The sequence below is a fragment of the Dasypus novemcinctus genome, chromosome 11 (assembly GCF_030445035.2).
Source record: "Dasypus novemcinctus isolate mDasNov1 chromosome 11, mDasNov1.1.hap2, whole genome shotgun sequence".
NCBI classification, from domain to species: domain Eukaryota; kingdom Metazoa; phylum Chordata; class Mammalia; order Cingulata; family Dasypodidae; genus Dasypus; species Dasypus novemcinctus.
The window spans coordinates 108,030,439-108,045,288 of record NC_080683.1 but is presented as its reverse complement, the minus strand read 5'-3'; the positions used below and the strand labels follow the sequence as shown (position 1 = coordinate 108,045,288).

General features: G+C 39.3%; 1 protein-coding gene and 1 non-coding gene across 2 annotated transcripts in view; both read right to left on the bottom strand.

Annotated features, from left to right (window-relative positions):
- LAMA2 (laminin subunit alpha 2) overlaps window positions 1–14,850 on the bottom strand; it is a 588,895-nt gene that overhangs the window by 79,349 nt on the left and 494,696 nt on the right. Inside the window, exon 41 of the mRNA XM_071218658.1 lies at window positions 12,668–12,770. Within this exon, the coding sequence (XP_071074759.1) occupies window positions 12,668–12,770 (103 nt within the window). The remainder of the gene's footprint in view (window positions 1–12,667; window positions 12,771–14,850) is intronic.
- Window positions 9,546–9,740, bottom strand: LOC111764799 (small nucleolar RNA SNORA73 family). Its single transcript, XR_002797317.1, has one exon. It is a non-coding gene; the product is annotated as a small nucleolar RNA SNORA73 family (small nucleolar RNA).

The window sequence follows — 14,850 nt, the reverse complement described above, 5'->3', positions numbered from 1 at the left end:
AATATTTTAGAGGACCAACAATGGAATTAGGTGAGTTGTTTTAGATAATTGCAGATTTTAAAATGGAAAATACAGGAAACTGTTGGGATGAAAACCTAAATCAGAGGTTCTTAACCAGGGGTTCATGGACCCCTAAAGGTTTTCAGGGGGTTTATGAGCTACAATTGAAAAAAAATCAACTTATTTTCTTTATTTTCTCTGACCTCTAACTGAAATCTAGTATTTCCTTCACTTATAAATGTATGCAATAAATTAGTTATATTCATTTCATATCACATTACAGTTGTTGCATATCTCAAAAAATTGCTTACAATCATCAATACTTCAAAATTACAGTAGTTGTTAGACCTAACACTAGTTGAGTGCCATAAAACTATCTACTGCTACATTCTGAGAAGGGGTCCGTGGTGTTCACCTGACTTGCAAAGGGGTCCATGGAACAAAAAAGGCTAAGAACCCCTGACCTAAATCAATAAGCACTCCAAGATTAGTTAGGTCACAGATTATCTATAGCCAAAATGTAAGGAAGAATGCGTGTGGTCCAGTTTGAATTGTAACACAGTCCAAGATACAGAATTATTAATAGTTAAAAGGAAATCCAACCCAATCTTTATAATTTTTGGTAATGAAGAAAATAATTCAATTTACAATCCAGAGGACATTTTGTGGGATCTCTTCTCCCTATTTCAGCTCTCATATCCAATCACTGTAGCCAAGTCATTCTCTTTCCTTCTCTCTAAATATTACACCCACCAAACTGCAAATCTCCACATCCCCCCACTCACTTGTTTAGCTTCCTTTCCCATGCTTCCTCATGCAGTGGAGGACAAATGTCCAGGAATAGGGTTGGCAAAGAGAGGGATATCCAGGCAAAGGAGGAGAAGGAGCAGAGTGGCCATGATAGGAGACAGACATATACAGAGAGCAAATCACTAGACAATGTCTCAAGTTACTCCTTTAATAATAAACATTTACTTCTGTTTACCATGGCACTCTACCAAGCAGGTTTTAGAATTTAGTTGAATTAGAACTGTAACATTGACCTATACTATGTAAGATAACAAAATAAAGCTGTATGAATCATTTCTTTGAACATCAACATCTTCTTTTACAAAATTTTGGTCATTAAAGGAGTGTAATTAAAGGACTTGGAAGATGTGGGTTTAAATATTTTACAGGGTAAAATGAATATGATAACATCTTCCTTTATAAGGCTGATACGAGAAATCAATCAGATGCATACAAAGTACTGGATTTATCACAGGCACGTAATAAATGGTGATACATTCGCATTGGTTTGATAATTGTTGTGGTGTTTACTAGCTTTCAATAATGTTATTTATGGTTTATTCTCTTCTTTGCTTAACCTTAGTCTAGAACCTAAGTTTTTAAATATCCCTTTTATATTTTCAAGTGTGTGTGTGTGTATATATAGATACACACATACACAATATGTGTATATAATTTTTAATTAATTTATAATTAAATATGAGGGTCATTTTTATAGATTTTGGTAGACCTTAGTGTTTGAATCTTCCTGGCAATGTTGAATTTGACTATTCAAACTCAATCTAGTTTAAGTTCCTCAAATGCAATTTTTATTTGTTTTTTTTTGTTTTAAAAAAAGCTTTATTTATTTATTTCTCTCCCCTTCCCCACCCCAGTTGTCTGTTCTCTGTGTCTGTTTGCTGTGTGTTCTTCTTTGTCCACTTCTGTTGTTGTCAGCGGCATGGGAATCTGTGTTTCTTTTTGTTGCATCATCTTGTTGTGTCAGCTCTCCATGTGTGCGGCACCATTCCTGGGCAGGCTGCACTTTCTTTTGCGCTGGGTGGCTCTCCTTATGGGGCACACTCCTTGCGTGTGGGGCTCCCCTACGCAGGGGACACCCCTGCATGGCATGGCATTCCTTGCGCGCATCAGCACTGCGCATGGGCCAGCTCCACACGGGTCAAGGAGGCCCAGGATTTGAATCACGGACCTCCCATGTGGTAGACGGACACCCTAACTACTGGGCCAAGTCCGTTCCCTTATTGTTTCTTAATACAAACAGAGCACAAATAAATGGCCTGAGGGATTCCTCCCCCCTCCCCCCCATTCACAAGGATGAAATTTGTGGAACTACTATTCATTTTGAAGGAATCTTGTAAAATGGGTCCACTGCCAAACCACCCATCTAGGTTGGCATTTTTCATTATCAAGACATTTGTCTTGTTATGAATAACTACTTGTACTCACTCATTATCACTTCTGATTTGCTCCTTTTCCAAAAGATGAAAAAATATCATCTCTAAGATCACAAAGGGGAAAACCAGTGAATTCATAGGGCTTCCGTTTCCTACAAATGGGTTTCACCTTGGTTCTGGAGGTTGCTTCTGAATTAGATGACTGGTTAATTTATACAATGTTTCCATCTGCTCTTCTGAGGCAGGGAGTTTGAGATAGTCCTGGACTCTGCATGGGGTTATTTTGTGGAAATTCTTCCTTTGCCCTGCCTGGTAATGAGTGATATGCTCCTTACACCAAGGTATTATTCGTCTCCTAACCCATTCATTCCACCATCACTTATTACGGCTGTGAGTATTAAGGGGCCACCTTCTGGCCTTTAACAGAAGTTCAAAGTATTTGTCCAGCAGTGGTGAAAAGCATCATCTCTGGAGACAGCCCCACTCAATCTGAAGTGCTGACTCGGCGATAAACCTGCTAAGGCAGTTTGTTTACACTCTTTGAACCTCATTTTCTTAAGTGGTGATAATGATGCCCACCACATAAGGGAGTAATGAGGAAGAAATAAGACAGCATATGCGGATTGCTAAAGTTCCCAGTTGCTATTTGGGGCAAGATGTAGGGAATCCTCTCCACACAGAAATCCAGTTTTGTCTGCTCAGTTGACTCGGCGACTGCTCTTAAGTAATGGAACATCAGAATCAAATAGATGGAACTTTCTGACTGAGAGTGCTCTATTTATTTAATATTAAGCCGTCTGAGCACAATAATGTACCAAGTTTTAAAACTAAGTACTAACAAAGGGCTTCTAAAAAAATTAGTAACCTGCTGTGTCAGCCCATTTAAAGTGGGTCTCCTTAAAGACACTCAATTTAAATTCCTGCTGGATTATATCCTCCTCACCTGTCTAAAATATGTTTATATTGTTATCTATTGAGGTTTAAAAATTTATAAAGTATCTGTTGACATCACTGTTATAATTGGTGAGGATTAACTTTTCTCACTTGCTTTTTCATTTATCCCATCCTTTCAATATAGTCGACTCTAGTTAAAAGAGTGTAAGCATTCTACATTGCTATTGTTCAGTTGTTCACTGTTTACAAACATTACATAAATAGTGCCCGCATCAAGCCCAGTAGTGTACTATGACTGCATTTCCTTTGGTATATCTTTATAGTTTTTCTCCAAGGGTGTTTTAAAACATACTTATCAGTGACTTAATATTACAATTTCAAATGAAGGAGGGGAAAGCCACTAGGAAACTTTCAATGTTATGATCTTCCTCGAAAATTTTAGCATAATCTACACAGCCTACCCTTGCTGTCAGTAAATAAATTAATTCACATTCAAGGTTTCAAAACCTTTTTTTATCCATCTTCTTAGAAGATAACATTAGTAAAGAGAGAGAGGCTGTGTCTTTCCAATACTTACACTGATCGAGCTTCTTTATAACAACTCAACATACATCAAAGCATATTAAACTATATATAAATATTAAGTCATATAGAATATATATGTATCATATGATGATAAATGATATATGACTATAAGATTCCTCAGAGATGTGGAATCAGCTTGAGAACCTCCTACAATTATTTGCTAAGTTGTCATCAGTTGAACTGTTGTCATGATAAATCAGAGAAGTCAGTGACAAAGTTTCTAATTGCTCTCCTATCAGAGAATTGGACTGAAACTTCTGTTTCCTTAAGGATCCTTATTCCATAGTTTGCTTCCTGAACCAAATAGAAAATATCAAATGCATTTACTATCATAATCTTAATCTAGTTCTTGACTTCTTTGGAGACATGATTTCCTTTAAATTTAAGCTTCAATTTTTGTTGCTTTATAAAATCTTTTATCTCACAAAATTAGGTAAGAGAATTGGATATACATGTTAATATTTGCATATTTTAGGCTATTTACAAAACAGTTATTGATGAATAAAGAAAGCACTTATAGGTTGATCGAGAGGTATAGAAGAATTAGAAAATATGGCTCCTGTTCTTGGGAATTTATAATTTAGTGAAAATGGACAGAAACAGAGCTATAGGGTTTTTTAGAGCAATTACTAAGTCATATACAAACAAGGACAGCATAATTCAATGTTAAATATTTAGTGTATACATTTATTTCTACAAACATTGTTTTAAAATAAACTACAGTAAAAGTGTGATTAAGGTTTGATTACACAAGAAATTCAGTTTTAAGCTGGTTATTACAAGGACATGGATTAATAAAGAAAAGAAGGATGGGTCCTTCACATACAGGAAACCATACTGGTAGATGGTTGGGCTGAAGGATGGTAGAGATTAGTGTAGAGAAGGGAATGTGTATATCGGGAATAGGAGTCAGTGTGTGCATGCTGTGGGGGAGAAAGTTCATGAAGGACATTTGTCACTGGCCTAAGGATCACAATGTTTGGACTTTATAAAATAATATGCACTAAGTCAAATAGTACCTTGGCACAAAACAGGAAAATTCATCTCTTCCTCAAAACACTTAACTAGCATCTTCTGGAAAATTCTTTTATATGAGGTATACAAGTCAATAATGACACCAGATGTAAATGATGACCATTAGAGTTGTGCAGTGTACAACCTGGACAACCAAATGTAGCAATGCTGGAATTGGAAGCCAGTTTATATTCCCATACAGTAATATTTAGAGGAAGATCACTCTGGTAGTTGTGCATGCGAGTAAGAGGTGACTAGCTTAGAGTCTGCTGTCACCCACGCTGTTGGTGGTGTAGCAGATTTGTAGTGGGTTGGAAACAGTGATCACAGAAACAAAAGGACAGATTTGGAATATGAAAGGCAGAGAAGATTTGGCAAGATTTGGAGACAGATTGGATTTAGAGGATGAGAGAGAGAGAGGAATCAAAAACAATAAAACAGGTGAAAGTAATATGCAAAACAAACAACAACAGTAAAAAAGAAATATGGATGAAAAAATAATTAATTTTCCATTTGGTCCATTATGGATGACTATATTATAACCTCATATACAATTCTCATCACTTTATATGATAGAAGTAAAATGAAAAATAATAGTTTATTGAACTGTTAGTGTTTTTTCCACTTGATTTTGTTTTATACACTAAGAAGCTGACTTTAATAATTATTATTTTTTAAAGTTAATTTTATTACATAATGTTATGTTTTCATATTTAGATATTTTTAAGGACCTAAGAGGTATGATTTCATTCAAGGAGTTTTACTACAAATTTTCAGCTACTGGGATAGTCTTTTGTCTTCACAATATGGAGAATTCTTTTTTTTTTTTTTTTAAAGATTTATTTTTATTTATTTAATTCCCCTCCCCTCCCCCGGTTGTCTGTTTTCTGTGTCTTTTTGCTGCGTCTTGTTTCTTTGTCTGCTTCTGTTGTCGTCAGCGGCACGGGAAGTGTGGGTGGCGCCATTCCTCGGCAGGTTGCTTCCTCCTTCGCGCTGGGCGGCTCTCCTTATGGGTGCACTCCTTGCGCGTGGGGCTCCCCTACGCGGGGGACACCCCTGTGTAGGACAGCATTCCTTGCGCACATCAGCACTGCGCATGGGCCAGCTCCACATGGGTCAAGGAGGCCCGGGGCTTGAACCGCGGACCTCCCATGTGGTAGACGGACGCCCTAACCACTGGGCCAAAGTCCGTTTCCCAATATGGAGAATTCTAAAGCAAGTCTCCCCCCTACCAAGTGCAGGACCCTGAGACTGTGTGGGAGGCAAGAGCAACACGTCTGGGAAGAAAGAAGTTACCAGGCCATAAAGCATGAGTTACTTCCCTCACCAAAGTCTGTTGCCATATGTTGGAACAATATGGCTACCAACATCTGCAAGGGTCCAGGCTGCTTCTTCCTCTTAAGTCTCCATGGTCCCAGCTTCTTCCAACAGCAGCTGTAGGCTGGGATATGACTTTTCTCTCTCCTAAGGCTCAGCTCCTCTGTTCGCTCTACAAGGCCAGTGGTACACTATTAGGCTGTCTCTTTTCCCTGGGCCTCTGCCATGTCTATGGAGTCATCTCTATTTCTCTGTGTCTTTCTCCTGTGTGTTTACTTCCTGGGGCTCCAGCTCAAACACTCTAACCTCCCTTCTCAGTGGTGTGGTTTCTCTGAGTCCCTGCCCACCAAGGGGGTGGGGACTCAATGTCCTACTGTCATGGCCCAGTTGAAGCCTTACTCATTATTTAATCAAGTAAAAGTGAAACCTCTGAATGCAATATAATCTAATGTACCCAGATGAACAGAGCAGTTTACAAACACAATATAATATTTATTTTTGAAATTCATAAACAAGATCAAACTGTTATACTCCACCCTCTCAATTCCAAAAAGGCATTAAAATATTAAAAAAAAAAACCCACCTCAAATCAGTACAATGTTAAATATAGAGCATATTACAGTCAGTTATAGAAATACAATTTGTCTTGGGACAAAGTTGCAACTGGCTGAGGACATCTGAAACTTACAAAATTCATCTGCTTCCAATACACAAGTGGACAGACAAAATATAAACATTTCCATTATAGTAAGGAGAAACTGGGAGGGAAACATGATTTATGGGTCCAGAGCAGTTCTGTAAACCTTTAGGGCTTATAGATGTCAAAGTCTGAGAGTCATTCTTAAGATGATGGTTTCTTCTCCCTGGGGCCACATGGGGACACAACCTTTCCACAGGCTTGCCCAATAGCCATTTCCTTGGTTCCACTAAGATCCAGACCTCACCCTCCAAGAGCACTGGGGTGATTGTCACACTTCACCCAATCTTTGGGTTAGAGACTTAACCCCCTTAGCACAGTGAGGTGAAGGGAGCATCCTCCCTAACCTTTGGCATATAGGACCAACCTTGTCACAGCAACGAGTTGGCAACCTGGCCTTTCCTAATCCATGGAGGACAGGTCCATCCCTCTCAGACCTATGGGGTGGTGACTTTAACCTTCCTAATCCTTGATGAATGTGCTCTACTTTCTCTGTACTCTGGGATGGTAAAATCCTCCCTGAACATCGGGCAGGAGCATCCACTGTCTTCCACTGCTGGGGCAAACTAACCCTCTCTGTACATATGGGTGGGGTTCCTCTCTTGGCCCAAGGTGATGTCTTAATTCCAGGTCTCAGCTTCAATGGCTTTCCTCTTAAAGCTGTTTCCCCTTCAGTCTCTCTCTTCCATGTCCCTTTTAGTCCAAGCTGACAGCAAATTTTGTTCATACAATGCTCTCAAAAAGCTTGTTGATTTAACATGCATGAAGCAGGGGTCCGAGCCATCAGACAGTAAGATTTTCCACAAGTCTTTCCTAGATAATTGCATTTTCAATCCTGATTTATAATTTCCAAGTTTAAGTAAGTCCTCAAATGGGGCACTATCATATGGGAACTTGATTTCCAGAGGCTTGGAAGTTCCAGAGTCAGTTTCTCATTTCTTTGTGCCCAACAATTCAGTCCTCAGCTTATCTCTCCCATCGAGCATTTTATTATAAGGTGAAAAGAGAAGCCAAGCTGCAGTCTCTGAGTTTACTTTGGAAAGTTCTTCAGCTAAATGCCCAGGCTTGCCATTTTCAAATTCTGTCTTCTGTAAAACACCAGGAGTTAATCTTGCTAAGCTCTCTGCAACTTTAAAGCATGGATCACCTTTCCTCCAGGTTCCAATAACAGTTTCATCATTTACTTCTAAGGCCTCATAAAAAGTCTCTTTAGTGCACTCTACACCTTTTCTATCAAACATCTCACAATTATTTCCTCCTAAGTCCTTATCAAAAATAACTTTAGGCTCCATATTACTATCAACAGTCTCTAGGCCTTTTCCATCAAGCACCTCACAATTTCTCAGAAAAAAAACACCTCTACCCACTTATAAAACCATTCCAGCATTTTGGTAATTGTAAAAGCGCAAACCTACTCTCTGGTACCAAATTCTATGGAGTCAGTCAAAGGGGTAATGGTGCAAAATACCAAAAATCAGTTGGCTTTTATAAAGTTTATTTATTTGGTGTAAAAGCTTACAGTCACAAGGTCCTAAAGAGTCCAACTCAAGGTACCATAAGAGGTACTTTCTCTCCAGAGTCTGTAGCCATGTGTTGAAGCAGTATGGCAGGCGATGTCTGTGAGGGTTCAGGCTTCCTCTCCCTTTTAAGGCTCTGTGGTCCCAGCTTCTTTCAATATTAGCTGTAGGTGGGATAAGTCTTGTCTCTCTCCCAGGGCTTGTTTCTCTTCAGGCTCAGCTGCTCTGCTGTCTCCACAAGGCCAGCTGTAAACTATCAGGCTGTCTCTTCCTGGGGCCTCCGCTGTGTCTATTCCTCTATTCTTCTCCTGCATGTTTACTTCCTGGGACTCCAGCTCACAAACTCTAACATCCCTTCTGGGTGGTGCAGTTTCTCTGTGAATCCCTGCCCACCAAGGGGGTGGGGACTCAACATCCTACCGACATGGCCCAATCAAAGCCTTAATATTTATTTACTCAAGTAAAAGTGAAACCCCTGAATCCAATACAATCGAATATGCCCAGAGGGATAGGTCAATTCACAAACATAATCCAGTATCTATTTTTGGAATTCATAAACAATGTCAAGCTGCTACAGCCAGCAAGGCATTTTGAAAGAAACTGAATTTGAATATCTTTAAATAAGACAAGCACCCTCTGGCTTAAGACAGAACTCCCAGTCCCCTCTATTATCTGTCGAGCTCTTGAAGGCATTTATATTTTTTTATGCTTGTGTAAAACTCTGTTCTTAGATTTTGATTCTGAATACACAACAAAGCCCAGACAAGTTTTTAGCTATAACCCCTGTCTTTCATTGTACAGGACTTTGTCTCTTGTTAAGATGATTCAAGGGCATGTCTGCAGGACTTGCATCTTGCCCTCTAAACACACCGTAGACTTGGATGTGAAAGCGTCGTCTCGTTCCGAGGGAAGATCTTTCCAATAGCTCCATATTTGCTACTGTTTTGCCTTTTTATTTTCTTTTTTACCTTGAACCAAGTCCAAACTGGTTTTATTTCCTTGGTTTTCTCTGTTCACAGTCTGAAGGGGGTAGCAAACTTCTGTAGGAGGAGTTAACCAATTCATTTACACGAAAAGATGACATTGTTCTCCAGACTTCCGGTAGGCTGGGGCCTAAGCGAGATTTCATACACTTAGTCCAATATTGTTATTTTGTTATTGGAGTAGATTGTGTTTGTCTTTCACAAACGTACCAATAGAAAGGCTGGTTCAGGTAATTGGTAGTGTGTGAATTCAAAAGGAGTAATTACAAAAGTCAAAATTTGACTCCTGTTTCATACTTTGGTTTAACAGCAATGAAATAGTCCTGACTCTTCTTTTTTTTCCTTTATTCTGGAGAGCTGTTTCCTGCATGGCTTGTCTCCTCAGTCATTGTCCATAGGACTCTGAGAAGCTGTAGGAATATGTAGGTGCAAGTTCGAGGCCCGGCTTCATCTCCAACGTGTGGAATGGAATCGTACATCACAGGGCAGAGCCCTATCTATTCTCTTTTTAAAAAATATATAAAACAATAACCAATAATCTTAACAGTGTAATTACAAGTGTATCACATGAATCACCACAGACCCTTTCTGACATACTTGTCTGGACTAAATGACTGAGTGCTTGCAGGACAGAAAGTGTTGATTCATTTGACAAAAATTAATCTTTGGAATAACATTTGTTACTGTTTTGCCTGGACAGGTTGGCAGCACAATATGTTATCATATATATTATATATATATAATCAGTGTTCTTGTGCTTAGAAATAATTTTTTTAAATTTCATGTGACATTCATCCATTTTACTGAAATGTTACCTATTTGTTCCTCAGTAATTAAATAATTTCACTTGTTTAAGGCAAGACAAAATGAGCAGCAAGTTACAAAGTAAATAAAATAGGAATGTTACTCCCTATGTGTTTACTCTTAAATAGTAGTATTGTCAGACTTCTCATATACCACACTCCACTTCATCTCCTGACTTACACGCGGTACATGAGATCCGCAACTGGTTATTGAATTGACAACATTTCCCGCCCATCCGCAAGTAGCATTAAGTCATGTGGTGGTATTAATTCATTAATTCATCTTTGAACTCTCTCAGTCATCAATCTGTACCAAGCCTTGCCTCCATCAACAAAATGATTTTTATCTCTGTAGACATTCAACCAGTGCAATGCAGACTACCTTCAAATCTCAAACTCGCAGATGGGCAAATTCACTTTTAAGAGAAGTGTATTCAAAAATTAGAAAGGACGATGAATTGCTTCTGGCAAGTTCTGACTCCCTCAAGGCAAGGTCAACATAAAAATGGCCAAGAACAGCACTAAATCACTCATGACTAAAGCTTGTGAACTAACCGAATGACACTGAATTGAACCAAGCAACAGATTAGAAATATGGAGGGTATACTGGGCCCACCATTTTTATTCCTTCTGACCCAGGCACCATCAAGGGAGAAATAACTAAATCTCCATTCTAATAGTTGCTGTCAAGAGCTTTGCTCTGTAGGGCCTATTTCAGCAGTTCCAGGTGGTAATATATGGCATTTTCCTTATTAACAACTATTTTATAACTTATGTAATTGGTCACAAATCAAGGAAACGTCATAATGTAGCAAGGAAACATTCCCATCTCTGTCATAGCTTGGCTTGGCTTTCTAGAGGAATTATTACTTTAGTAATTTGTGGGTTTTCATTACTTTAAATAATGTACTATCTGAACTACCAAAAAAAAAAAAAAAAAAGAGACATTTAAACTGATGAAATTTTTTGTCTCCTAACTCTTTATACCATGCCTGTCATTGGATTTACTTTCCCCTCAGAAAAAAATCCCTAAAAATGGAATCCTTTCTTCATCTTTATAATAACAGTGTTTGTGTTGAAAATAGAGACAAAGGCAGGGCAAGGATAGGGTGAGGTGAGAGAGGCAGTCACCTTGGGTGTGAAATTAAAGGGGCACTGAAAATCTCTGTAACCAAGATAAAAATAATTTAATGCAATGGTTTTAAAAATAAAAATTAATGCAAAAAAGCCCATGATGAAAAAAAAATATATCAAAATTTTAAATATCAGGCTCTGACCCTGTACTTGCAGGATGACCTAACTTGCCTCACCCTAGTGCCAGCCTGGGGCTCAGAGTATTGGACAGGGAAGGAGTGGTTACAAAGTAATGAGATCTACTCCTCTCATCCAAAAAGAAAACTGGTCTTAGTTATTTATAGTCACTCTTTAGGTTGTCATAAGATCTATCTACTGTACTGAATTATGTGTATGGAGAGTCTTATTTCACTTTTAACACATAGTCTGAAGTACTTTACTGTCAAAGTGCCATCTATAATGGAGACAGGACTTGTAATTCCGTATCAGCCTCTATTAGAGACCAAGAACTACTAGCTTAAAGCATGCCAAATAGAAATGATTATAAAACGTCTTTTCTTTCTAAGATATAAAAAGACTAACACCATTTCTTTATTTAAAAAATTTGATGATTGTCTATTTTGAGCTAGTCACAATAATTTATGTTCTAGCCATACTAGGTTAAAAAGACCCTGTCTTTGTTCTCAAAAAGATGGAAAATGAAGACCATGATTGCACTGGTTTGACAGGTGTATGAGAGAGGTGTACGCAGAGAAGGGGCAAGTACATTGGAGAGCGCGTGAGGTTTCCTGGAGAAGATGACATTTGAGGTGCATTTGGAAGGTCTGGTGGAAGGTAGCTGAAGAATGGGAATGAGGGATACTGTATCATGAGGAGAAGGAATAACACTGAAAATATGGGGGCTTGGAAAGGTAGCATGTTTTGAAGGGGCAGTTAATTTTTAGGTAAGGCTGGAGAGATGTGTGCAAGCCAGAAAATAGTAAGGGATGAGATTAGGGAAATGGGAGGCAAGTCTGGATATTCAAATGAGATAATTAATATAATTTAGCAATCTTTATATTAAATATAAATCAGCCATATTTAATAATATATTCTTAACATAAAACCCACAGAAGATCAAAGCAGATATTCCATGCATTTTGATCCTTGAATTAAGAACAAAATACACCAAATAAATGATTTTTAAAAGCTTGGAAAACCTTTCAGGAAATGGAACTTACTAACAAAATTAAGTCTCACAATGACATTAGCACTCTATTTGCCTGACTCATTTTTTTTGTCTTTCATTTCTGAAGCCAAAGTAGGGTTTGGTTCTCTTAAAAGTTATCAAACCCTCTTTGAAAAGTTACTATACTGCAAATGTAGGTAAAGTGATGTTATGAAAATTTGGTTTAAGCATTATGAAATATTACACAATGAAAAATGAGATATGAAGACAAACTACTGTACAACTGGTGAGAACACATATTACTTGCAGTAAATCCAAATAAAATAATTATAAAAATCATGATGAAACAATTACATTCTTTCAATGGTGTGATAAAATCTCCTACCAATTACAATTTACCTGAAAATAATAATAAACCGAGGTCACACTAACCTTTTACATCATTTGCTAACTTCTTGGCTTCATTAAGAATCCTGAAGCTTTTCTGAAGAGAGCCTTTAGCACCTTCCTTTAATGAGCCCTGAGGGCCTGTTGCCTAAGGACAGAAAAAGACATGTCATGTATCTAAAATCACAGAATTATCAAACAGAGGTATCTAGACGGCAAGAGGCATACAGAGCTTACGTTCAGCAAACAGATTGTAGTTATCAGCACATATTTGACGAAGTCAGGGAGATGGTTTATTGGGAGAAGAGAAGAAAGCCTTCTCTTCACCCGGTGTTGAGGGCAGGAGCCCACCCTAGGGTTATGGGGATGGCTAAAGACCCAAGACGCAACACTGGACAGAGGTGATGGCCAGCAGCCCGGGAGGAGGACCGCACAGCCTGCAGGGCCCCTTGGGGCTGCACTGGGCAACAGAGCAGATGAGCAGGGCCGGGGGAGGCTGGCTGTGAGCACACACGGTGGGGAGCCTGGCTGCCATGGGAGAAGGTGACTGGCTTGTGTGAATAATTGCATGGCTGGAAGGGACGGAAGCCTGCCACTTGGGGATGAGCAGGCGCCATGCCTAGTTCTGTCACAAGGAGGCTGCTGTCTAGAGGACCTTACCCGGAGCAGAGGGGAAGGGACCTGCTGTTAAGCATTTGAGGTCCTCCTGGTCTTACCTGATGCCCAGGGGGCACTTAATACTGAATCTTAGTTTTGGGCGCTTAGGAACACTGACATTTAGACAGAGGAAATGGGGCTGGCAAACTAACTAAGATTCCAGAGGGGTAAAGGAAAAACCAGGGGAGTGTGATTTATGGAAGTAAAGAGTTACAGAACTGGCTTGGCAAATGATGGCTGACAGAGTTGCAAGGTGTTACCAAATGTGGCAGAGCAGCCAAGCAAATTAAGAACTAAAAATGGGGAAGCGGACTTGGCCCAGTGGTTAGGGTGTCCGTCTACCACATGGGAGGTCCGCGGTTCAAACCCCGGACCTCCTTGACCCGTGTGGAGCTGGCCCATGCGCAGTGCTGATGCGCACAAGGAGTGCCCTGCCATGCAGGGGTGTCCCCTGTGTAGAGGAGCCCATGCGCAAGGAGTGCGCCCCGTAAGGAGAGCCGCCCAGCGCAAAAGAAAGTGCAGCCTGCCCAGGAATGGTGCCGCCCACATCGAGAGCTGACGCAGCAAGATGATGCAATGCAGCAAGATGACGCAACAAAAAGAAACACAGAGTCCCGTGCCGCTGACAACAACAGAAGCGGACAAAGAAGACGCAGCAAATAGACACAGAGAACAGACAACTGGGGTGGTGGGTGGGTGGGGGGGAGAGAAATAAATTAAAAAAAAAAGGAACTAAAAACATCTGTTGACTTTTGTCCCTAAAGACATGTCCCTAGAGTCATGGGTTGAGTGGGGGAGCATTCCCTCTTTCCTCTGGGTGTTGAAATGAGAAAGACCTGCACTACCTTTTAAAGTGCATCTCAGTTTAGTAGGGCAAAACAAAATCTTCTAAATGATGATACCTGTGCCATAATGGTCTCCTAGCAAAGATGTATTTGTTAAGGCTTAGATGAAAAGAGTGACACAAAGATAAAAGAATGATGTGGGGAAAGGATCATTTAACTTCAATATCTAGTTTACCCACTTTAATAGTGTTTGCTCCTCAGCAACCCATGACATAATACATTTATAGCAAGAGATAAATAAGGCAGGCCCTCAAGTGTAACTTTTAAATTGGGAAAATACTTCAGGTTGCAAGAAGGGCCAGAGAATGCTAAATAGTTACTACTGAAGCTATAAATCTGAACTTGAGTCATTTCAGATCTAAGTCTTCAAAGACATCTTTTGTGCCTTAGTAATACTTAAAAAAAAAAACAACTAGATACATTATTTGAACATTAAACTAGGAAAATTATAGAACTTGCTAATGTTGTGGCCAAATTTACTGTAAGGTGTTAAACCAACAGTTTTCATCTAAATAATCTATTGCTCAAAGAATAGATTGATCATGTAATACTGATATTTACAAAAGGACATATTGGAAACATCTGCCATTGGCTAAAAAGGGACAGACATTGCACATCTAAATGTAGTACTTGCAAAAAGAGCTATTCAGACAACCTTGGCAAATTATTCTATGGGAAATTGGCAGTGTCCTTAACTGAGAACATAGGAATTCTTAGTCTTACACT